The 26299-nt window shown below is 38.6% G+C and overlaps 1 protein-coding gene across 2 annotated transcripts in view; it reads right to left on the reverse strand.

Annotated features, from left to right (window-relative positions):
- Nucleotides 1-2265: 2265 nt before the first annotated feature.
- The window catches only part of SLC16A1 (solute carrier family 16 member 1), a 39853-nt gene continuing 15819 nt past the window's right edge, over nt 2266-26299 (reverse strand). For both annotated transcript variants that reach the window (XM_043963951.1, XM_043963950.1), the window contains exons 2-5: nt 12242-12502; nt 9922-10065; nt 8229-9095; nt 2266-5845 (exon numbers count right to left, since the gene is read on the reverse strand). In XM_043963951.1, the coding sequence (XP_043819886.1) occupies nt 5568-5845; nt 8229-9095; nt 9922-10065; nt 12242-12458 (1506 nt within the window). In that variant the 5' untranslated portion in view covers nt 12459-12502 and the 3' untranslated portion in view covers nt 2266-5567. The remainder of the gene's footprint in view (nt 5846-8228; nt 9096-9921; nt 10066-12241; nt 12503-26299) is intronic.

Here is a 26299-nt window from a genome sequence, read left to right on the forward strand (position 1 = left end):
CAGCAAATATATTATTTTAATCTCCTTTTTACCTGTCTTTATAAGCCTTCAATTTTTCTCGTCTTATTGTTGTTACTAGAATTTCCAGAACTATCAAATAATAGTGGACATACTTTTCACTCCTATATTTATTGGAAAAGTTCAAGTGTATTTCCATTACCTATGAGACTTGGTTTTTTGGTTTTAGAGAGATGCTTTACATGATATTTAAAAGGTCTTTCCTATGTCTATACTTTGTATAGTTTTTAGCATAAAAAGATTTCTGTACCTTGTCAAAGGCTTTTTCTGCACCTATTAAGTTGATCATGTAGTTCTGGATGCTATAATTTTTTTTTTATTTTTTAGTGAGGCAATTGAGGTTAAGTGACTTGCCCAGGGTCACACAGCTAGTAAGTGTTAAGTGTCTGAGGCTGGATTTGAACTCGGGTACTCCTGACTCCAAGGCCGGGGCTCTCTATCCAGTGCACCACCTAGCTGCCCCTAACACTTACTGTTTAATAACATCTTATTTTATAAATGCGAGTTAGCACACTAGGAAGCTATTTAAGTTATACTGTTCCGTGGCAACCAAATACAATTGTTTGAGGACTTGTAAATACAGGGCGTTGATAATAAAGGCAACCAGTTTAAGAAGGAAATCAGCCCAAAGAGGTCACTAGCAATGGAATTCCCTGACATGAGTGCCCAAATATACCCTCTGCAGCATGTAGAGTCCTGGGACCAATGGGGGCAGGTAACAATGTGGAGGCAGTGAAAAATTTGGCAACAGTCAAAGGTTATGTGTATCTAGCTCATATCCCTATATAGCTGGGGCTGTATAAAGATTTCTTGGTTGAACAGGGGTCATGAGTGGAAAAAGTTTAAGAAGCCCCGCTTCCTTTGTAGGCCAACTACTATTGGTGCCACCTAGCTGCCCATCCCAAATTGCAGAATGGGTCCTAAAGACAAGGCTCCCATAGATTTGATCTGCTCAGCTGTCAGGGGTAGTTACAGAGAGGAAGGTAGAAGCAATAGAGTGACAGATACGTAAGGAAAACCCTTCCTAGTGATTAGAGCTATCTAAAAGCTGCATGGACTGCCTCAAGAGGAGTTTGGGGGGAATCCTTTCCATGATGACCCCAGATTTTCCTAAAGCATAGGTCTCACCATGTCACCTTTATCTGCTCATGAAGCTCCAATGTCTCCTTCTAGCCTCTGGTTTTCCTAGAAACTTCCCTATTCAGCACTTAGAGTGCTTCATAACCTGGCACAAACCTGCCTCTCCAGGATTCCTGCACTTGAACTTTTACTGAGTCTGGCCTATTCGCTCTTTCATACATGACAGTGCATGCCTGTCCCATATGCTTGGGATGGACTCTCCTCACCTCTGCCTCTTACAACCTCTGGCTTCCTTCAAGCTTTGGCACACGTGTTTGCCATCTTCTCATCTCCTACCCCATAAAATGTGAGATCCTTGAGGCTAAGGAATGATTCCTTCTTTGTATTTGTGTTTCGTACCTGGTATTTAATACATACCTGTTAAGTGAAAGGATCTCTTAATTAGACAAACATTTATTAAGGCTTATATATTCAGAAGGCTTTGTTAGATACAAGAAGTAGGATAGGGAGCCAGATCTATTTTTGGTTTATTAGTTTGTTTTCAAAGAACTATAAAATTCCCTGAACAACTTTCTGGGTGGGGTACTTATTCTTCCTACTTTTCTGAGTGAATATGGCTAAAACGTGATTTTAAGTACTCCTCCCATTCTGCTTCCCCAAAGCCACATCAATAAAACTTTGAACAGAATCAAATGAGACTGCACAGTACTGTGGAAAGTGCACAGTAGTGCAAGCCATGTCCACATTCTTGGCCTCTATTTCCCATGTGTAAAATGAGGCGGGGTTGGTCTAGATGACCCTAAGGTCCCTTGCAGATCTAATAGAAGACCCTGTGAAGTACTAACCTTTTTCTATCCATAGTAGGTCACTGAAGATCCTTGTGGTATATGACTCGGTTTATCACACTGGTGACCTCTGATGTGGGCTGTTGTGCTATTAAGGCCAAACTTGTGATGCTCGCACTTGAGCAAGACAGGTAAAAGCGTGGCTGCTAAGAACCTGTACCTCAGCTACTATGAAATCAGGTCCTTTATGCACATGGTTTTCATACAAGTTTAGTTTTACTAGTGAAAATGCCATATTACGGAGGCATCCTCTTAGCATTTACCTTTCCTTTCCCTCTTCAAATTACTTTTAAAAAGAAAAAAAGAGATACAACACATGGACTAATTATTGCTAAGTTTATTGTATTGTGTGAACCATTTACTAAGAGAAAAAAATCTAAATACTTGGATCTAAAACATAAAATCAACATCTAGTTTACATGTTCAACATTCAATACAATAAAACACTGCTTCATACAAAACATTAAATGGCTTTAAAAAGCAAATACCCCGACCCACATTGTCTTTTTCCTTTTGTAAAATTCAGGAAGACAACAATGATAAAAATACACACACGTGCAGACACATACACACACACACACACACGTATAAATACAGTACATATATCACTAGTAACCCAGTGAGCCATCAGGACCAAACAGAATTATTCACATTATACCATTTAATACTGCCTCTGGGTCAAGCTTAAAAATTTCAGGAATGGTCACTTGGATTTTTCATAATTTTTTTCTTATCTTTTCCTAAAGATTTTTTTGTACAACCTACTAATTTATGTTGGCCATTTTCTCATACTAAATTTATAGAAAATTCCTGAATTTAGATAATTTGTCAACAGAGTTTGAAACTTGTAGGGTTTTTTTGGTTGTTTTAAGCTGGAAAAGAGTTTATTTTTATTTTATGTTAGCCTTTATTTCTATTAAGCTCAATAATCATTCAGTAAAATAAAATGAGGCATTTTCCCAAAATCCTTTAATAGTTTCGCCTTAGGTAACTGACTAATTTCAACTTTACTTTTGTGTGTTGTTTTTTTTTGTTTACAAACTTGACTGGCATTTTAACAGGCATGATTAGTAACTGGCTCCCCACCTTAGGCATGGAGATGAAAGCACTGCCAAAAAGAGGCTCCTGGGATTTCTCTTCAGATTGGCACTGCAACTACAGATAAATCTGCCTTTTTTTTCTCTATGATTTATGAAGAAATGTGTGGAATGGCGAAAAAAAGGGGAGAAGCAGGCAGATTAATGGAGACTACATATACTTCTCTGTTCTCTTAAAGCACTAGGCAACGATACCTTAAGAATTCCTACACTTCCTACATTCCAAAGCCTCCATAGCAGGACAAAAAGCATCAGTAGCCTGTTTGTATGACTTACAAAGTGATAACTGGGCAGTAAAAGGACTAGAAGACGTAGCACAATGAAAGAACACTGTATTCAGAGCTAGGAGAGCAGGCTATAGATCCAATGCTCTTACTGACTTGCTGCCTGACAAGGACAAATCACTGAACTTTGGGGGCCTCAGTTTCTGTGTCTTTAAAATAAAAGCATTAGACAGGATGATCCCCCAAGGCCCTGTTTGTTATAAGATGCTATGACTCAGCACAGAAGTACTGGTTGGCTCCACAACTCTTATCGCTGCTTGTAGACTCATATTAGGTGCTTCTTTCCATAGAGTTTCCCCATAGCCCCAACCTCTTGATTTTTTATGAATTCTAACAAAAATGATGCAGTCAATTATATTTTGTTTCTAAATACATCTTCCGGGGACAGGGAGGTGGGGTGAAGGATAACCACGCAAGCACATTTTATTTAAAAAGTGGGTCCTGCATTTTCCCCTGAAGGCTAAGTTATCTGAGGCAATTTAAAAAACATACCTCTTGTCTGCCTGCCTTAAAGGAGAGCAGAGAATGGAAAAAAAAAAAATGAAGGACACCAACCACATAAACAAACCTCCAAGGCACATAAATGCTGGCATGATTTGGTTTAATATTAAGTGACACTCTGGAACTTGTTATAAAAAAAAGAGAGACTCAGATTCCTACAGACTCAGTTTGATGAATTTTTTAAAAAGTATTTATTTTGAAAAGTTATCCTTTTACAAGGTTTTGGATCAACACTTTCCCTAGGTCACTTACTGTTAATTCTATTCACTGAATGCTTTTTTATCACTCTTCCTTCCTCCATGTACACAAGACATTAGGGGAAAACTTTTTCCTGATCTTCCCCTTTCCCCATCCCTTATCTTCTCAAGACTATAATTCTCTAACTTGAAGTGAATAAATAGGCTCACAAACTCTTCAGGTTCCTTTTGGGAAGAGAATAAATCTAATTGTTTCTTACTAATTATCTTAATTTGTTTTAAGGTTTAATGAGAAAGACAGTGAAAGTCTTCACTGAGTATTAAGTACATCAGCAAATTTCCTCCCATCTTCTCCTGAATAGTCTTCGTGGCCAAATTCCTCTGGCCTGGTTTCATATGCAAACATGGAAAAACTTTCAAACAAAATAAAACCTTAAAACTCAGAGAAGAGTAAAAGGCGACCAGTGTAAATAGAGGAAAAGCCAGAAAAAAGTTGCCAGAAAAAATGCTTCCAACAGTCTCACTAAGTTTAACTGAGGTTTGGGGGTGGGGTGGGACAAAACACCTGAGCTAAATTCGGTCATTCCTTCAAATGCCACTCTACATTTAATGGAATTCAGGATATTTACTAAGGCAGCCCAAAGACAGAGACTTGTTTAAAAAACAAAACCATTCTACTTTCTAACATTTAAAAAGTAAGGAAAATGATACCAAGTCATTTCAAAAGTGGGGTTAAAGTACAGTAAAGGGTTAAAAGTACCCACTTCACACATCTAAAAACAGTGAAGTGAATTTTAATATTAGTGTTTTTTTTAAAGTTCTCATAAGCATTTTAAATTTCTAATAACCATCCCAGGGAAAAATAATCCAAGAACAATGAGGGGTACTGAGTACAAGTCACATTAAAGGAAAAAATGGTATTTTGGGACTATATTCTGAATGACAGATATAGTTAGAAAATATGGATGGGAGGCAAAAAGTTATACAAGGAAAAATTTTAACAACAGTGAAAGGCAATTTCAAAGCTCTTGTCAGTCCTTCCAACACAGACCCCTGGGATAATGTGCCCGACAGGACGTAACAGAAGTACCATGAAGCAGGCTTAGTTTTAAACTAGGATCAACATTCTTAGTCATCACATGGGGTTTTGTGTCTTTTTCTTCCAGGGATGTCTGCTGCCTGATTTTTAAAAAATGAGATAATTTTAAAGACAAAATAAAACAACTTTAAAAGTTAAGGCTTTATGAGGAGTTCTACAGACAAACATTTAAGGCACATAAGTATTTTCAAATCACTATTAAAATTCAATATATAAAAACTAGTTCCTTCCCTCAATTCTTACTCTCCTCCAAAATATGGCAGATTTTGTTTGTAATGATATTAAATATAAAAGGAAAACCCCCCAAACTGAAAAATTTCACGAACACTTGGTACAATTTTGCACAGAAATACCCTTTTCTGCATTAAGCACCACTGGTACCAGTCAGCCAGGAGTCCCTTCTCAACTCTCCTTTCTTATCTCCCCACCTCTGCAGTGCTGCAGTCTTAAATACGATTTTCTTCTTCTTTGGGGCCTTCTTCAGGGGTTTTTGGCTGAGCAGACTCAATGGCCTTATTGGCTTCTTTCTGCTTCTCGATGTTATCTATGTTGGTTTCTTCCTCTCTTCCTTCTTTTTTCAGTTCCTCCTCTTCTTTCTGTTCTTTTCTCAAAAGGCGATAATTGATGCCCATGCCAATAAAGAGGTAGATGCCTGATACAATCAGGATGATGCCACAGGCCCAGTATGTGTATTTGTAGTTTCCATACATATCATTGAGACGACCTAAAGTCAAAAAAGAAAAGATGTTCCATGGTTAGCAAGATGAGCTATCACCAGCCTCCCAAAAGGCCACCACATTTTGTTTTATACATATATTGCAAAGTTACAAAACAGAATCTTCCAACTAGAAGTGGTGAGTTTTAGCTAGGGACCATGGATCATTGAGGACCATGTGGTTCACGTGGGCCCCTATTGGAGCTAAGATTGTCTCTTATTCCTAGAAACTTTAGAATGAAAGCTATGGAAGAGAACCAAAGCGATAATCTAGCCCAACAAGCTCATTTTAAGGACTGAGAAATTAAGGCTTAGGAAGAGAAACACCCAAAGAGCATTCTTCTAGTCAGTAAAATAACAAAAGTCAGGATTAGAACCCCTTTGTATTACACCTCCAGTTAGTTTTGAGCACTCAATTTTGTCTATTAAAGACAATTTATTAGTAGTATCATTTTCTCCTTTATTGTTTACCCACCCTCCCACAGAAAAGAAGCCAAAACAACCCCATGAGTTTCATCCTCCACAACTAATGAACAGCCCTGCAGACATGAAGCATTCCCAGAGAGAGTTTTTCCTTAACTCAAGTATTTTTACAAAATCTCAGAACTTAAGAGGTGGAAAGGACCTCATGGGCCACCTACCTAACTTATACTCAAAAGGAATCCCTACTATATTATCTAGCCTCTATCTGAAGTAATTTAATGAGAACCCACCACCTTTGATGGCAGCCCACACTACCTTCAGAAAACATTGTTATAGCAAGTTTTTCCTGGCATCAACTCTAAATATTTCACTTCCAACTTTCCTTCCCTCCAACCTTTTCCAAACTCCAAATGACTCTCTAATTATTTTATACATGATTTGTAAATATTTTAAATACACGTCGTCCCCCTCTTGGTAGAATATACAAACTCCCTGAGGGCAGAATTGTTTTACTTTTTGTCTCTGTATCCCCATCATCAAATATTATGACCTGGTACACAGTAGTTGTTTAATAAATGCTTGTTGATCAAGTGATTCTTCCACTCAACAGTCCTTCAAATATTTGAAGATAGTGATCGTGTCCCTCCTCCCAGGTCTTCCGCTGCTTCTCAGTTCCTTCAGCTCATCCTCATTAGGCAATCTATCCTGTCTTTCCACCTTTGAACACTCTCCTGGTTACCAGTGTCTCTCAAATTGTGATGTTCAGAACTGAACACAGCACTCCAGACATGGTAGAATGATCACCTCCTTATTCAAAGGAATCCATGCCTCTCTTAATGCAGCCCAAGATTGTTTTAGCTTTTTAAGATTCTCTGGCATACTGTTAATATTCATAATAAACCTGTGGACTACTAACAGGCCTGGATCTTTTTCAGACTCTGCCTCCCTCATCCTGTACTTTTAAAGTTCTTTGTTTGGGTATCCAAGTACATTTATCGCTTTACATTTGTCCACACTGAATTTTATCTCAGATTCAGCATGATCTAGTTTATCAAGATCTTTTGTCAAGCAAAATAATTTGAACTAGCCCAAAGGATTATCATGGACCTAATAATTTCCCTTCTTGACTTAGGGGAAATGCTAACTAAGCTTTAAAGTAATGTTAGAACAATTCTCCATCTACTTGCTCCCAGTTCAGGGTTAGTGCTTTATAGAAGCTACATAAGTTTCCTGTGGGGACCAATTTTTAATTGGGGAGTATTAGCTAAGTGGCTCGCCGCAATATTGGGGCAAGAAAGGAGACTGGCAGCCTCCCTCAAAACAGAACAGGATTTATTTTAACAAGAGTGAACTTAAAAAAAACACAAACAGGATTAGTAGGATCAAGGGAAAGGAAATAAAATGGGGAAAGGGAAATTATACAACTTGAAAAGATACCACCTCCCAGGAATCAGCTGAGAATATGCAGCAGAACTCCTGTCACCTTCCAGCATTCAGCCAGAATGCCCAATTCTCCTCCCTTAATCCCAGAAAAACCCCACACAGCCCCAGCCAATGGGATGGCCACTCTGACAGTCACATGACTGCCCTCACTAGGCTTCCAATCACTATAATTTTGCCAGGCCCATGTAGGTGTCAGTGAGTGGTCATGACGTGAGGTGCCAGCGCCATGGCAGCGCTGTGCGGTTTGTGGAGCCCCAGGCCAGTGCACCCTGAGGCATAAAAACCTCAAATAACAATGAATTCTTTGCATTCCCAAACTTACTACTTATGCAGATCATATTTAAAAACAGATATACTAGAGAACAGCTAGGTGGTACAGTGGATAAAGCACTGGTCCTGGATTCAGGAGGACCTGAGTTCAAATCCAGCCTCAGACACTTGACACGTACTAGCAGTGTGACCCTGGGGAAGTCACTTAACTCTCGTTGCCCCACAAAACAAACAAACAAAACCAGATATACTATACCTAAAAGTGGTGGTCCCAGGAGGACAGGACAGCATTCCATGATTGTCAACAAACCCACAGCACTGGAGAATCTTTGGGTTCCAACAAGGTCCATGAGCGTTTCAAACAATACAGAGCTGAGCCAGCCAAATGCAAATCCAAAGAATGCCGCATAGATACAAAACCCAACATAATTGGTGGATAAGGGTGCCAACAGGTGGCATATGCCATTAGCAATTATCGAGAGAGCAAAATAATACTGTATTCGTGGTCTCACCCACTTTGTGTTGGCTACAAGTCCCATAGAGGGTCTGGCTACCATGTCGACAAAAGCTAAAATGGAGAGTAGAAAGGCAGCAGACTCTTTAGATATATTCTGACTCTTGGCATAATTACTAAGAAAAACTAAGGGAGTGAATAATCCAAAAAACATGAGCACATTGCCAGAGAGGTACAGCAAAAAGCCTCTATGCTTGAACAGGGAAAAATCTAGGAACTTATTAATTGTTTGGAAGATAGAACGCTTCTCCTGCTTACTGTTTCCAGCAATAAGATCTGTATTTGCATCACCAGCACCTTTTTTGGAGTCCATCTTCCCTATTTCCTGTAGGGATTCTTTGGATATTTCTTTTTTCTCTGCACCTGGCTTGGGTCCTATCGGTCGCATAAGAGATCCAGCCACACAGCAGTTTAGAAGCAACCCCCCCAGAATTAAGAAGCTGCCTCTCCAGCCAAAGACACCAAAGAAAATCTGATTTATGGGTGCCAGGGTAGAGAGAAACACAGGACTCCCAGCCATGGCCAACCCATTTGCCAATGGACGCTTTTTGAAGAAATATTTGCCAATCATGGTTAAAGCCGGATTTAAGTTCAAGGAGAGTCCAAGACCTGGGGGAAGAAAAACCAATTAACTCCAAAATATGTTTAATATGTATGTAACAATTGAATTTAAAACAATCCCTCAAATCTACTGTCCTTTCCCCACCTCCAGCTGCATCACCTGCCAAGAATTAGTATCTGATCACCTTATAAAGAAGTACTGCTTTATCAATCAATTAGCAAGCACTAATTCCAGCTTACTATATGCTAAGCACAGACTCTGAACCTCGGTTTCCTAATCGGTTAAATAGGTATAATAATATCTGTAGTACTTACCTCGAAGGTTTGAATATAAGTAATATGATGAATATAGTGTTCAAAAAACTTAAAACACTCCATGTCAGTAATTATTTTCTTTGTCCGTGTTGTCAATGTTTACTAGCATCATTTAACATGGCCAAAGATAGATCCCTGGGACACTCCAGTAGAGAGAATTCCCTCTCAGCTGACATCAATTATGAACTCTTTGAAACCATCATTCAACCCTTTGTGAGCCTTTTAATTGTACTATCATCTGGCTGACATTGCTCCATCTTGTCCAAAAGAGAATTATAAGGGCTTTTGACAAAAGTTTGCTAAAGTTCTTATCTACAACATTCCTTTGATCTACCAGTCTGCTTAACAAAGTCAAAAAATGAAGTGAGGTTAGCTTGGTACGGCTTGTTCTTTGTGGACAGATGGCTCTTCTCTTTATAATAATTCTTTGGGTGTAAGGCACATCATTTTTGTGTGGTTGCTTCTGAGCACTTACCAAGACACTTGTTTAAAATGTTGGCAGATTGTGGGCAGAACAACCAATGCTAGGAATTACAACATGTAGAACACCCCAACTTACCACCAATGACTCCAACACAGAAGTATAGCTCTTGCACAGTGTTACAAAATGAAGCAGCGATCAAACCACATCCTGATAAGAGGCCACCAACCATCACTACTGGCCGGCTGCCATACTTGTTCACCAGGACACTGCTAATGGGACCTAGGTGAGAAAGCATTGAGATGTATATAAAATAAATTAATACTTCCCTCTTCCCTCTTCTTTGAGCTCAGGAGCCAACACTGAAGGAATTCCACGGGAAAGGTAATGTGTTCTCTCCCCAAGATAATCATTCTATGGAAAATGCCTTTCTCTTAACACTTCCCAAGAAGCAACATGTCAACTCTATAAGTGTATTTGGAGGATCTGTCTCTGGTTCAGATAACTGAGAAAGAAAAACAATTAGGGTCTCTTCATAAAGCCCATAGCATGTCAGTGTTCAAGGTGTGGTACAGAAATATTAAAACTAAAATGTGACAACTATAAAAAGGATACACCATTTAAAAACAACAAATGCCACTAACCGACACAAGGGTCATTAGGACAATTTGTTCATCAGGGTCATTAACTAAGGAGAAGCATGGCATCAATCAGTTTGGAGGGTTATAATTTCCAGACCTTTATAATACTGATTCAGAGAAATACACTGGTCACTTCACCTCACTAACAGGGTAAATAAATACAAAGAAGGAATTGTTTCCCAGAGGAAAGTTTCATGTGTAATTAGTCCACTGACGTCAGCTGCTTTGGATGCAAAATGCAAATGGATTTTAAACTTTCTGCCGGTCCAGACATGAGCTCAGCAGCATTAATTATAGGCGCATACAAGTAACTACATGGGAATAACTACCTCCAGGTCCTATTATTCTCCATCAGAAATTAAGCAATACGGTTCCCAAAAGATAAAAGCTACTTTAAAATTATTTTAGAAAAATGCAGGAATGCTGGGATGCATAAGGCAAGACTCCAGAGTTTGGGGCCCCCATAATCCTTTGCAAATCCATTGGTCCTATCGTGACTTCACTGGGAATAGTGTGATGCAAGAGAAAGAGCACCAGACCAGATTAGAAACCAGAAGACCGGGGGCAGCTAGGTGGCGCAGTGGATAGAGCACTGGCCCTGGATTCAGGAGTACCTGAGTTCAAATCTGACCTCAGACACTTGACACTTACTAGCTGTGTGACCCTGGGCAAGTCACTTAAACCCAATTGCCTCACTAAAAAAAAAAAAAAAGAAACCAGAAGACCGTCAGAATTTGGAGTTGTTTCTCCTCCATGGCCTCAGTTTCCTCATGTGTAAAATACATGAAAAGCTCGTTAATTCAGGCTGAGCAGTGGACTATTCATCAGACTGCTTTCAGGAGAGACATTATAAGGTCTCTACCAGATTCTGGTTATCCAAAAATTTGTGTTCAGCAATCTTAGTGGCTTGGAATTTAGTGAAAAGAACCTTGGATGTGGGGGCAGAAGAGCAGAAGTCCTGAGTTTAAATTCTGGCTCTGCCACTAACAAACCGCATAACCCTGGGCACTCATATGAACTGTCACTTATCTAGTATTTATCTTTATATTATTATATTGTTCACTTACGCATATATTAGTACTTGATTAGAACATCAGTTCCTTAAAGGCAAAGACTATCTCTTAACTTATTCTGTGTCCCTCCAGTAGCAACTTACACAATACCGAGCTAATGGGAGGTATTTAGAAAAGACAAATAGATTGATTCTGGCACCAATTCAGTGCCATAGGGTAAATCATGAAACTATGTATGTTAAAGAACTTTGAAAATTACAGGACATTATATAAATTATTGCTGTTATCATTATTATTCATCTTATTAACATCTAAAGCATTTATTGAAGTTTATCTATATTCAAGAAAATAAATAGAATGAGACATTAGATTGCAACCAAAATCAATAAGGCAACAGAAGTCAAATGTGGAATAAAACAGAGGATCTACCTTATCACATCTAATAAATATAAATGTCTGCAGCAGATCCTCTGCCAGGGCTTTGGCTACAGCACTAAATGCTGCATAAGTGAAGGGTTATGAGAGTTTGGTTTTTAGGCATGGAAGAATGCCGCTTGGTGTCCAGAGGTAGCACAAACAACTACCACTTTTATTGATGCTTTGTAAATTATCTTACAAAAAGTGAAAGTACTGAGCCTTCTTTTATACCATTTCAAAAAAACATAATAGGGTAAGTGAGCGAAAAGTCTGGTCTTACTGGATAGTTTCTGACATACTACTGTTGTGAACATGCCACTATCTAACCAGGAATCTTTCATAACCTAATAAAAGTTAATCAAGTCCCTCTGGAACATGGGTACTCACCTCCTCCATACGTAACAGCCAACATGATGGAAGATATCCATGAGACTTCACTAGAAGTGGCATTGAAGATGACTTCAATCTCTTTGAAGAATACAGTAATTGATTTGGCAAATGCATAAGAGAAGCCAATAGAGATAAAAGATGCAATAACCACGACCCATCCCCAGCCTCCTTCTGGTGGGGTATAGCCTACAGGACCTCCAACTGCAGGAGCCATCTTAATTCAAGATGAATTTCAAAATTCAGTTCAGTTTCAAAGATCTGCAAAATACAAAGTAAAACAACTATTTAGAAAGCAAGCTCTTGGGGCAGCTTGGTGGCGCAGGGGATAAAGCACTAGCCCTGGATTCAGGAGGACCTGAGTTCAAATCTGGCCTCAGACACTTGATACTTACTAGCTGTGTGACCTTGGGCAAGTCACTTAACCCTCACTGCCCCACAAAAACAAAACAACCCAGAAAGTAAGCTCTCTCCAACACTTACTTTTCTAAGTATCCTAGTTGCTATTTAGATCAAACACAGGTAGATAAAGTAACATTCACCAGTCAGTTATAGATATGCATATGGCCAGCAATATTCTACCAAGTATAATCTTCATGGTTAAGTCAGATAAAAGATTTCTTAGAGAATCAAGATATTCCCCATAAAACTTTTAACAAGTTTAAATTTAAAAAAATTTTTAATTTTAGTGAGGCAATTGGGGTTAAGTGACTTGCCCAGGGTCACACAGCTAGTAAATGTTAAGTGTCTGAGGCCGGATTTGAACTCAGGTACTCCTGACTCCAGGGCTGGTGCTCTATCCACTGTGCCACCGAGCTGCCCCACTTTTAACAAGTTTAAAGGAAAAAAGGTTACCATATTTTTTTATGAGCCATAAAACAACACTTTATTAATAGATTATAGTCTTTTCTTTCTGCAATCAACACCTATATCACTCCCCTTCATTCCAGTCAAATTGGCTTCTTAGTGGTTCTCAAATCTCACCCCCATGCCTTTGTACAGGCTGTAGCCAATGTTTAGAATGTGCTACCTCTTCACCTCTGTCTGTTGGGATTCCTGCTCCTCTGCCACCTCTCAAAACAGCCTTCCTGATCACCCTCTCTATCTCTCCCACCATAGCCTGTCTCTCTCTTAAAAATCACTTTCTATATATTTTGTATTTACTCAAGCTTTGCTGTTGCTCCTCAAGAAGAATGGAAGCTTCTTGGGGGCAGGGATTATTTTATTTTGTATCTGAGTCCCCAGATCAGAGACTAACTTACAAATCATGCTTCCAGACTTAAAGGTTAACCAAACAGGCAATGTTGAATTCTCAAGTTTCCCCCAAATAAGCAGCTCTTAGATTGGAAAGCAAAGACTTCTAAGGTAGAAAATCTGCTCACCAGTGTACAGTTTAAAGGAACTATCACTGGGGAGACTAAAGGCATGAGGTCAGAACAGCCAGATTTCCTAAGCATCCAGGCTACTTGTAAGTATGGTTCAGACGATGCAAAAGTGAATGAGGAGTGATTTGTTCAGCAGTCCCAAGAAGAGTCTTTGCCTTCCAGTACAAGCCTAATGGGTTACTTTAGCACTTTATTTTCCTAAATTCTTCCATGGGCTCTGACTCACTCAATTTTACGTTACAAGCCTCTATGAAGGGCCTAATAAACAAGAGGCATTATATGGAGTACTAAGGACCCCAATAGAAAGATTGGAATCATCTCTACCTTTTTTGTAGTGGTGAAATATAACAGAGTTCCTGTGTAAGAGATGAGAACCCTTTTACCCATCTTGGAGAAATCAAGCTATAAGCTTTATTGTAGAGATTTTCCTGGAGTCTTACTTGAAAGGTGGGGGGCAAAGACTCATTGGGGTTTGACCAGTGACCCCGGAGAGCACTGAGCTGACATAAACATCACACTCCTACAGAGAGAACTAGAAAGTTATGAAAGATTTGCCTTGTACCTGATGACTATTACGCTCTAAAGCTTTTTTTTCCCTGTACAACTGAAATGTGAAGATTGATGTCGAAGACCAAAGATGACCAGAGGTACGTTTTTCTCTTGGGACCAGTAAGAAATGGACTCTGAAGGTTCGTTCACTCATTCATTTAAATATTTAAGTGCTATCTACCATGTGCAGAGATATATATGCTAAGATTCTGAGGCAGATATAATGTTTAATTTATCCCTGGCCTCATGAAGCTTTCAATATAATAGATCCAGAAATAAAAAGTTTAGCAATTGCTAGTGTTAAGAGGTTCCCTTGAACTTGTCTTTTTGAGTTGCTGTATTTATTAGAAACACTAGACTCAGAGCATGCAGGAAGCCCTGAATGTTTAATAGTAACCCCACAATATTAAAAAATTGGAGAGGAAATGTGAATTTAATTCAACAAATATTAACTATTTTGTATAAGGTTGGAGTTTGTGAGGTAACAGCAACAAACTTTTTTTTTTTTTTAACTCACACACTGACACAGAAGGTCAATAGAGTCAATATTTGTTTGAGTGCTTCTTTCTAGGTTCCAATGATATCTAGAGGTCTAAACTGTTTTTGGACTTCCCTACACCAAATTCCTCCACTGAAAAAAGTCCACATACTCAGTCTATTCCTACACAAGTTAATAGTACATTAAAATTAAAGATCAAAATCTCATTCCTGATTCCTGAAACTACGTGAATTCCAGTTTCATTGTTATGGCCAAAGCGGTTAAATTATAAAAGCAAGCTTCTCCCAACCATACATAATAATTAGGATCACAGATCGTAGATTTATTTATATTTCAATCCTAATGCAGAAATATGAACTTTTAGGAGGTAGGAAGGAAACAAGCCCTAGATAAAAAAATAGGAAAATATTTTCACCTTTGTTAATCTCTAAGATTCCATCTAGCTCAAAATCTCTGAGCCTATATAAACTTGGAAAAATAAAATCATAAGAGATAGTATTTGGCAAGAAAGTTGTTTAACTTTAAATTAGAAACCAGCCTCTAAATTTCACCACCAGAATTGATTCTGAACCCAGGAGCGTAACAACTAGAAACAACATTCCACTAAAATAAAAGGTCAAGCAACCCCTAACATCTTAGGAACAGGAGAGGCATTTTAATACAAGTAGAAATGAACCGATTACGGAGAGATCTGGCCAAGGCTGCATAGCTGTAGTTATTCAAGTTAAGCTAAACTCTGTCAGCAGTTCCTCTTTTGGCAAACTTTCATAAATGTTTCAGTGTAATTGTGTGATTCCAAAGAAGCCAATTTTACAGAACCAAGTTGTTATGTAACATCAGAAGCAACGAAGACAAGTACACCAGGCCAATCCAGAGCTTTAGAACCAAACACAATAACATACTTGTGTTACTATCTAGGTTTTATCTCCAGTGTTAAAAGGCTACGCTACCTCAACTTAGTATGAGGTGAATAATTCATGCTGCCCCATTTGTATTCTTCTCTAAATAAGAAATAAAGGGTTATTTCAAGAGTCTAGATAGAATACTCAATTTCTCTGACCATCCATCCTTTCCTTCTTTTTTTTTTGGTGAGACAACTGGGGTTAAGTGACTTGCCCAGGGTCACACAGCTAGTAAGTGTCAAGTGTCTGAGTCTGGATTTGAACTCAGGTCCTCCTGACTCCAGGGCCAGTGCTCTATCACTGAGCCACCTAGCTGCCCCCATTCTATTTCATATAATCCAGCACCACTGATCTTCCAGGGATGTTCTTCCTTACTTCTGCCTCCTGAATTCCTTGGCTTCCTTCAAGAAAGTTCCAAGTCCAACTTCTGTAAGACTACTGATGAAAACTCAGGCTTTTGACTTCAAGGAGCTCACAAGCTAAAGGAGGAGTTAAGGTGTATAGAAGTATGATACAAGTTAGGATGTGATTAAGTACAGAGAGTACAATAGGATACTTGATAAAATAATGATACTGATCTGAAAGGACTGATGGAAGGATTCCCACAGGAAAAGATCCCCGAATCAAAGCCTTGGAGATGATTTGAATGGGCAGAGAGGTGAAAGCAGAACACTTTCGGGAACAAGAACAATTTGCCCAAACATACAGAGGCGATTGAGAGGGGATCAAGGGATAGCAAGTATTTTGTTTTGTTCAGAATTTAATTCAATTTACAACAAATTTATGTTAAGGGTTTACTTTGCAAAAGGCAATGGGGTATAAAAAAGGCAAAAAAAAAAAAATAGTCCTTGCAATCAAAGAGCTTACTTGTACACAAATAAAAATACCAAGTTATTTCAAGAAAGAAAGTAGGCCAGTAACTTGGAGGAGTGAGCAGGTAGCATATGTTTCAGGAAAGGGCTCAAACAGAAGATGGTACCACAGTTTTACTTTGTAAGAGATGGAAGTGAGGAGGAAGTACATTCTAGATTTGGGGGAATATGTGTGGCAGAAGAATGGCAGCAGATGGGGCAGCTAGATGGCACAGTGGTTAAAGCAGCAGCCCTGGATTCAGGAGGACCTGAGTTCAAATCCAGGACTCAGACACTTGACGCTTACTAGCTGTGTGACCCTGGGCAAGTCACTTAATCCCAATTGCCTGGAAAAAAAAAAAAGAATAGCAGCAGAAATGAGAGGTCACAGACAGGGGATGATGAGAAGGCCTGTTCGATTGGAGTGGAAAGTTCATAAAAAGGAATAAATTGAGGTAAAGCCAGAAAAGTTAAACTGGAGCCGGACAATAAAGAATCTTTAATGTCCAAAACAAAATGGATGTTTTGTATTTTATCTGATAGCTAATGGGGAACTACAGAGGGCTCTGGAAAAGAATCACTTAGTGCCCTGCTCAAAAGCCTGTGACCCAGGCAAGTTTCACCTTGGGAAAACTCTTTGGGCAACTGGATGAAAAGTGGCCTAGAGGAACCAAGAACACTAATCAAGAGGCTAGACAACGGCACAGGAGAGTGGTCAGGAAGCCTGGAATAGAGGAGAAGCAAGAAACACACACCAGAAACAGTGTTAACGTTCACTGCCAAGATCAGCCCTGCTGATGAGGGAGGCCACCCCTCAAGGGGGCTAGACAAGACATTCTACTGACTGCTGATGTGCCATCCGCTGCTCACAGCTCCTTTGCCAGGACTCATGTACTATGGCTCCAGGGCTCACGCCTCCTCTCTCTCCCAGTTCCCGGACAGTGAATCACCAGCTGCTTCCCAGTAAACCACACACACCTCTCATCCTCATACTTCTCAGCTTCTTCTTCTGATTGGTCAGTTCCTCCTGGAGCTTCCATTTTAAGTAAGTGCCCATGTCAGCCATGTTCGCTCCCTGACTCCTCTCAGGGTTCCCCTTCCAACTCCTCAGGCTTCTTTCATTCTCAGGAGCCTTCTCATCCTGTGGAAAACGCCTTTGCCACAATTCCCTCACACTACTTTCCTTGGACTTGAAATCCACTAACATTTCAACTTCAAATTACAGAGTGTTGGAACAGTTCTGCTAAAGAAACCTGCCTTCCCCCTAAAATGATGTGAAATTTAAAACATTCTAAGGCCCCAGTTTTGTAAGCAATAAAGCAAACTGATTAACAAGGTTAATTCATCATGGAATAAACATAAAGCAAAGCTGTTTGATATTTCAAAACATTTTGAAAAAGTTAATACATAATTAAACTTTGAGCTTAACTAAAAACTATGATTTGTTGCAATTTTATTTAAATAACCACTTTTATTATTTAAATCAGTCTCATAAAATTTTTTATCCCAAACACTTATCTGTATTCAAAGCATCTTTCTTTAAACATGTCAAAATTAGCTTTAAAACTTCCAAATTATCAAGTGAATGCAGAAAATAACAAAAGGAAAAAAGGGTAAAGGATCATGTGCTTAAAAAACAATTGGGGGGGGGGCAAGGTGGTGCAGTAGGTAAAGCACAGGCCCTGGATTCAGGAGTACCTGAGGTCAAATCCGGCCTCAGACACTTGATAGTTAACTAGCTGTGTGACCTTGGGCAAGTCACTTAACCCCAAATGCCTCACACCCCCCCAAAACAAACAATGGGAATTTACCTTTTAAAAGGTAGACATGAATTCAAGCACAATCCTGTCATAATCCTACAATAAACTTGACTATGCCTATTTAAAGTTCTTAGGGCAGAGAATAAGAAATATCATTATCATGCCACTAATATAAAAAATGCCATTTAAAAATGTGAAACACAGATACCCATTATCACTAATATTATTTAATATTGTATTAGAAATGCTAGCAATAGCCGTAAGAGAAGAAAAATAAATTGAAGGAATCAGAATGGGCAATGAGGTAATAAAATTATCTCTTTTTGCAGACGATGATATACTAGGAAACTCCTAGAGCTTCAACTGAAATGAGCTGAAACAATAGTTTTAGCAAAGCAGCAGGATCTAAAATCATCAGCATTTTTATACATTAACAACAAAACCCTGCAAGAAGAGATTCCTCATTTAAAATAACCATAGGCATTATAAAATAACTGGGAGTATACATAGCAAGACAAACTCAGGAACTACATGAACACAATTATAAAGCATGTTTTATACAAATAAAGTCACACTTAAATAATTGGAGAGACATGAATCGTTCATGGGTAGAGGCAATATAATAAAAATGACAATTCTACCTACTTATTCAATGCCCATAAATTACCAAAAATGTATTTTTACCGCACTAGAAAAAGTAGTAACAAAATTCATTTGGAAGAACAAAAGGTCAAAAATATCAAAGGAATTAATGAAAAAGGTTTAGCAATACCAGATCTTAAACTATAAGACAGTAATTATAAAAACTAACTTTGTCAAATTTAAGGATATGAGTCATTCTCTAATTGATCAATTGGTCAAAGGATATGAATAGTCAGTTTTTCAATGAAACCAAAACTATATATAGTCATATGAAAAACAATGCTCTAAATCATTGTTGATTAGAGAAATACAAATTAAAACAATTTTGACATCTCATACCTATCATATTGGATGATATTTTTAAAAAGAGGAAATGACAAATGTTGGAGAAGATGGGGAAAACTGGTGGATCTGTGAACTCATCTAACCATGTTGAAGAGCAATCTGAAATTATGCCCAAAGAGTTATAAAACTGTATAACTTTTTACCCAGCAATACTACACTATTAGGTCTCCCAAGGTAATCAAGGAAAAAGGTTCTTACCTATATATACTTATAGCAGCTCTCTTTATGGTGGCAAAGAACTGAAAATTGAGGGGATGCCCATCGATTGGGGAAAGGCTAAACAAGTTATGGTATATGGTTGTGATGGAATACTACTGTGCTATAAGAAATGATAAGCAGGGGCAGCTAGGTGGCACAGTGGATAGAGCACTGGACCTGGAGTCAGGAGTACCTGAGTTCAAATCTGGCTTCAGACACTTAACACTTACTAGCTGTGTGACCCTGGGCAAGTCATGTAACCCCAATTGCCTCACTAAAAAAGAAAGAAAGAAAGAAATGATAAGCAGGTTGATGTTACAAAAACATGGAAATGCTTGCATGAAATAATGAAGAGTGAACTGAGTAAAACCATGAGAACATTGATTACAGTAACAATATTGAAGAATTATAAAAGACTAAGTTATTTTGAGCATTATAAATAAATGCTCAAATCAACTACAAAGGACCTGTGAAGGAAAAAGCTATCCACCCCCCGAGAAAGAATTGCTAAATAGAAGTTTGTATAGTATGATTTTATATTTATGTGTGTACATGCACACGTGTCAAATGGTAGCCTTCTCTAGAACAGAGTGAAGAGGGGGAAAAAATAAAAAGTGTATAGCAGAAAACAAAAGAAAACTCAGAAAGCACAGAAAAGCAGGGTAGTTTTAAAAACAATGTATAGTATTTATTATATAGTTATTTTTTAAAAAGTAAACAGTGTGAAATGAAGATTTGTGATTTTATATTGAATCCTCTTTGTGTTCTGCACAACGCACTGCACTATACATGGAAATGTTTTTTTTCTTTTGTATTTAAGTTCAAAAAGGATAAATTTTTTTAAAAGAAGACATAAATAAGCAATTTGAAAGGGATAAAATTTCTGAAGTAAAACCCTTTTCTCAACTCATTTAACTGTGTGTGTGTGTGTGTGTGTGTGTGTGTGTGTGTGTGTGTGTGTATGGGGGGGGAGGAGGGAGGGGCACGCAGGCAATTGGGGTTAAGTGACTTGCCCAGGGTCATACAGCTAGTAAGTGTAAATTGTCTGAGGCCAGATTTGAACTCAGGTCCTCCTGAATCCAGGTGCTCTATCCACTGTGCCACCTAGCTGCCCCTCAACTCATTTAAAATATCCCTCTGAAAAAAAGGAGCATAGATACTATGAGTATTCTAAAACCCAAAGGCTTGAGTGGATTAAAATTTAAGTTTATCCTGCATTGTTCTTTTCCTATTAGCCTTGCTATATTATTTCTGACTGCCTCATACTATATAGGCTAAAAGTGATGGAAGAGAAGCTCTTTTTGTCATTTTACCTTAAGAAAGTTCTGATTGGGGGCGGGGTGTAATCCTATGATCCCTAGGAGTGATGGGTAAAACACTTCAAGCCTTTCAAGACTTTCTGAATTATTTTCCTTTTTAATGCAGTATCTGGCTCTGCATGAAAAGGCTGTAATCTACATAAGGGAATTGAACTAGGTTTCTTCCAAATCTCAAGTTCAACAATTCATGCGAAGAAATAACTGACTGCAAAAGCTAGTCACTTCTCTGGGTTTTTTTTCCCCCAGAAAGGAGTTACAAAACAGCCAAGGACGCTGGGTACAGTCTTCATTATGTTTTTTATGTTTCCCCCTCCTCCACCCAAGTCTAACACAAAGACCTTTATGTGTGATGTTTTCCAAAGTGATAAGGATGACCTGTTTTTGAACTTAATATTAAAGCAGAAGAGTCCAGAATCAGTACATTTAAAAACTTGTTTCTATAGTGTGGGAAATATAGTGCAAAGTGTGAGGTTCACTTGGAAACTTTTAAATCTTTCTGATTAAGTTCTACTATAATTTTTTTAAAAATGCTGTTTTACTGGAGAGTTCCAGTTTTAAGTTTTAAAAGTAGCTGACACAGCGGGTTGTCCCTACAAGTGGCCTTTGGACTAGCTTCACAGAATCTAATACCATTCAACCCAAGTTACTAAAATTTCTCCCCATCCTAGTTTTTTACCCCCTCCGTCCCCCACCCAAATTACAGAATAAAAGTAAATGGCACATATATCCTTGTAAGAAGGCAAGCAGAAGTGCTGATAGTGGGAAGAAATTGGGGGTTTTTGTCATACTTAGTTGGCCAAAACCCAAGAGCCATGAAAGCCATTAATATGTTTTGATCACAGTATTAATGATCAAAACTTCTAATCCTGGCTCTGCTATAATAAGCTTATGCAAACGGCTTCCTGTGTTGAAACTCACAGGGAAGCTAAATGAAATGTTATTTCGAGAAAACTATAATGTACTATGTAGAACATTTAAAAGCATTTAAAATCTATCCTTCACAAGAGGAATTTTAAAAGTTTATATTTTAAATAAAATCAAGATCACCTATTTGCAATTCAAAAACCTAAAAGTTTCACAGGTAGCTGCAAGTAGGTTTCAGTTGTTGCTATCTAAATGACAAAACTGCCCCATCGATATGGCGAGTGTTGTTATACTTTAACCGATATAATCTCAAAAGGCATTGACTGTAAACTGCTACCAGTGAGTTCCCAGTAGTTTCCCCATTAACTTGCTAAATACCTTTAAGACTTTCTGTTGGGAACTTTGAAGGCAAGTGCCCTAAGGATTGTGAACTGATTTAATGACTGAATAAAGAATGACACTTTCCCCCCAATATTCCTATTTAGGTGAGGATGAGAAAAATCAATGATATAAAATCTGCTGTTTTACTTAAAAATTAAATTTAAGCAAAAATCCTGTTAGCCTAATAACATACCCAATAATTGTAAATATATTCCATAGAATCCTAGGTTTAGGATCAGAGAGGATTCTGGTCAAAATTACATGGGAAGCAATCCACCCAATTCCAACACATCTACTCCAGAAAACCCCTAATTTTGTACCAAACTGAATAAGGACCGCTAACTCCAACTATAGGGTCTTCTACACAAGTCAGCCAGAAGCCTGTAAGAACCCTAAGAAAGAAGGTCAGCAGCAAAGTCAGTGCCAGTGCATTGCCCTCATCACCTCACACCTGGACTACCACACTAGTTTGCTGGTTTGGGGTGAATGATGAGGAATCCGAACTGTAGAAAAATTAAAAAGAGAGCCTTCTCAAGTTTGGCCACAAAAGAAGAGACGATGTGGGGGCGGCTAGGTGGCACAGTGGATAAAGCACCGGTTCTGGATTCAGGAGTACCTGAGTTCAAATCTGGCCTCAGACACTTGACACTTACTAGCTGTGTGACCCTGGGCAAGTCACTTAACCCCCATTGCCCTGCAAAAAAAAAAAAAAGCTATTTATAAAAAAAGAGACGATGGCTAGTGGGAGTAGATAGATTAAGTGAGCATTTCTGGAAGATGGGGTAGACATGGGCATGTTTTTGGCAATAGGGAAGCAGTCAGTAGATAAGGGGTAAAGTGAGAATGAAGATGATAGAGGGGGCAATCTGTTCAAAAGGATCACTTGTGCATGTAGCCCACATGTCAAAGAGAAGGGCTATTTCTTCACATGAGATATGGGTGAAAGGGGAGATAGTGGCAGAAGCCATCTGGGTGATGTGATATGAAGAGGGAATTCTCTGGGAATGACCTCAGTCTTTTCAGTAAAATATAAGGTATTGTTCTAGGTTGAAAAAGGGAATAGGAAGTCAGGGGAAGTTGAAGGAGAAAAAGGTTTGGAAGAGCCAATGGTGGGATAGAGTTCATTGTTTAGAGAGTTGTAAAAAGGGGGCAGCTAGGTGCCGCAGTGGATAAAGCACTGGCCTTGGATTCCAGAAGACCCGAGTTCAAATCCAGCCTCAGACACTTGACACTTACTAGCTGTACGACTCTGGGCAAGTCACTTAACCTTCATTGCCCCACCCAAAAAAAAAAAAAAAGAGAGAGAGTTGTAAAAGGACTGCCTTGCAGCAGTGAAGGCCCTTTTGAAGTTACATAATAAAAATTGTTAACAACATTGAACAGAAACTCAAAAGCAAAAATTGGATTTTCCATACGAACAGCATGAATACCTACAAAAATGGAGAGATTTTTTTTAATTAAATAGGGGGAGCTAGGTGGTGATAGACTTGGTGTAGAGTGAAGTTTATTTTCTTTTTCCCTTCCTAATGTTGGAATTTGTTCATTGATATTTTTAAGCACATAGAGAAGGGATTCTTTTAGTCCTGTGGACATTCAGAAGAGCAGTCTGTAAAGGCTTTAATCAGTCCAGTAAGTGTTTTTAATAAGTGTTTTTAATCAGTCCAGGTAAGTGAATAAGGTGATCCTCAACTATATCTTGATTTCTACCTTTAGATTAATAGCATGTAAAATAATCATCTAATATTTTTGTAACCACTTGGTTTTACAGGTGAGAAAACTGAGTCTTAAGTTCTGAAATTGTATTCACTATAAAAAGCACTTTTAGCTAAATGCAGTTCCAATTTTAAATGAAACTTTTAACAAAATCTTGCACAAACATATTACAGTATTTGGCACAGATCCTTGATAGAAAGCTATAGTTAGCACTGTAATAATATTTAGCAATGCACTTGAACTATCTATGTGTACATGGCTGTGGTAGATACAGTGAGATAAAATATGGGCAGAGAAAAACAGAGAGAAAAAGTCTAGAGGCACAAGAAGGGGGGTGGGGATGGTGCTTTGGAGAAATTCCAATTAAAAACCCACCATTCTTGGGTATTGGAAGAACCCAGAAATTTATCAATGAACAATGTGAAGTACCATTTAGCTTTTAGCTTGTGATGTAAGAATTATGCTTATAACAGGACCTTAAATATCTAGGTTGAATTACAAATTAAGGCAGCTGGAGACTGTTTCCTGCATTTCATGTTGTAGTGAGCCATTGACAGATATGTATTGTGAGTTCCTTTATTTGGATAAATATTTGGTCTGTGGTTAAGAATGCTATTCAAGGGGCAGCTAGGTGGCGCAGTGGATAGAGCACCGGCCCTGGAGTCAAGAGTAGCTGAGTTCAAATCTGGCCTCAGACATTTGACACTAGCTGTGTGACCCTGAGCAAGTCACTTAACCCTCATTGCCCTGCTTAAAAAAACCCCCAAAACAGCAAAGAATACAATTCAAGAGTATATATTCTAGGATGCTTGGGGCTCCATGAAACTCTGAAAATGATGAAAAGTCTTTGGGAATTAAACATGGGGATTTTGAAAGGAAGGGAAAAAAGGATTCACTTAAATAGCAGTCATAGCAGCTGGAATTTGAGTTCTGGGCACCACATTTTAGGAAGGACACAGTTTAACATGAGTGCTTCAGGGGAACATACAACTAAGGTGGGTGGTAAAGGACCAGTTGAGGGAAATAGGGAGGTTTGGCCTGAAGAAGAGAAGACATAAGGAGGAACATGGTAGTTGTCTCTAGGTATATAAAGAGTTTTTTCTGAAAGCCGGATCATAAATTACCTAGAAAAGGTTATACTAGTCACAGTTGAGGTGAGGAGATGGGATAATACCCAGATAGGGTAAAAAGGTTGAGGAAAAGCTTTTTTTTTAAGAGTTGAAAAAAATTGAGTGTATGTAAATGTGAAAGGGCCAATGGAGAGGAAAAGATTAGACATGAATGAGTTATGAGACTTTATAATAATAATTCATCTTTATGTATCACTTCAAAATTTATAATGTTCCTTTCCTTAAACAATTCTGTGAAGAGGGAAGTCGAAGTGTTATTATTTGGGGGGGAGGGAGGCAATTGAGGTTAAGTGACTTGCCCAGGGTCACACAGCTAGTAAGTGCCAAGTGTCTGAGGTAGTCGGATTTGAACTCAGGTCCTCCTGAATCCAGGGCTGGTGCTCTATCCACTGCGTCACCTAGCTGCTCCCACCCCCACCCCGAAGTGTTATTTTTTTAGCAAATTGTTTAACTCTTGGGCCTCAGGTTTCTCATCTTTAACATAAGAAGTTTGGAATAGTTGGCTTCTACCCTATCATTCTTTTTTTTTTGCGGGGCAATGGGGGTTAAGTGACTTGCCCAGGGTCACACAGCTAGTAAGTGTCAAGTGTCTGAGGCCCGATTTGGACACAGGTACTCCTGACTCCAGGGCCAGCGCTTTATCCACTGTGCCACTTAGCTGCCCCGATACCATTCTTAATAGCTCTAAATCTGTTATTTTGTGATCCATTTTACAGGTGAAGAAATAGGATTAGAGAGAGAAAGTGATTTGATTGTGGTCATATAGCTAGTGAGTATTGGAGTTTATGTTCAAGCTCAATGCTAAAGCGTGACTAACATAGCCTTTTCTAGGTAAATTCTCTCAGCTCCCCATTAACCTCATGAAACCCTGTTTTCAAATGCCGAATAACATTGACTATTTTAGTGTAGTGAAAAGAAAGCTGGTTTGGGAGTCCCAGGTCTGAGTTCTAATTCTGATCTGCTGGTAACTTGAAACCTTGGGTAAATCACTTAACCTGAACATTAGTTTTTTTCACCTATAAAGAGGTTTGGGAAAATAAAATTCTAAATTAAAAAATAAATTAAGAAGTTTGGGCTAAATGAATTCTAGGGTCTTTTCCCCATCTTTAAAAAAAAATTGAGTCTTAATTCCTCTTGAAGACACTAAATTTCTGAAGGGTCCTTGGTTCTTTTCCTTTTTTTGAAAGAATGTTAGCATTGCATTACTGTAGAAGTCCTTCCAAAAGCTCAGATAAATTTACCTTTTTATATTTCTCTGAAATCTTCTATTTGTATTTCAGGATTCAAACTTGACTTCTAGTCCTTTTCATCAGAAATGCTTAAAAGAGGGGGCAGCTAGGTGGTGCAGTGGATAAAGCACGGGCCCTGAAGTCAGGAGGACCCGAGTTCAAATCCGGCCTCAGACACTTGATACTTCCTAGCTGTGTGACCCTGGGTTTCAGCAGATTGCTACTGGAATCAGGCATTATTAGCCCATTGGGAGGCTCTGAAGGTGTAGAGAAACTGAACTGCCTGATACC

Source organism: Dromiciops gliroides, chromosome 4, assembly GCF_019393635.1.
Source record: "Dromiciops gliroides isolate mDroGli1 chromosome 4, mDroGli1.pri, whole genome shotgun sequence".
NCBI lineage: Eukaryota > Metazoa > Chordata > Mammalia > Microbiotheria > Microbiotheriidae > Dromiciops > Dromiciops gliroides.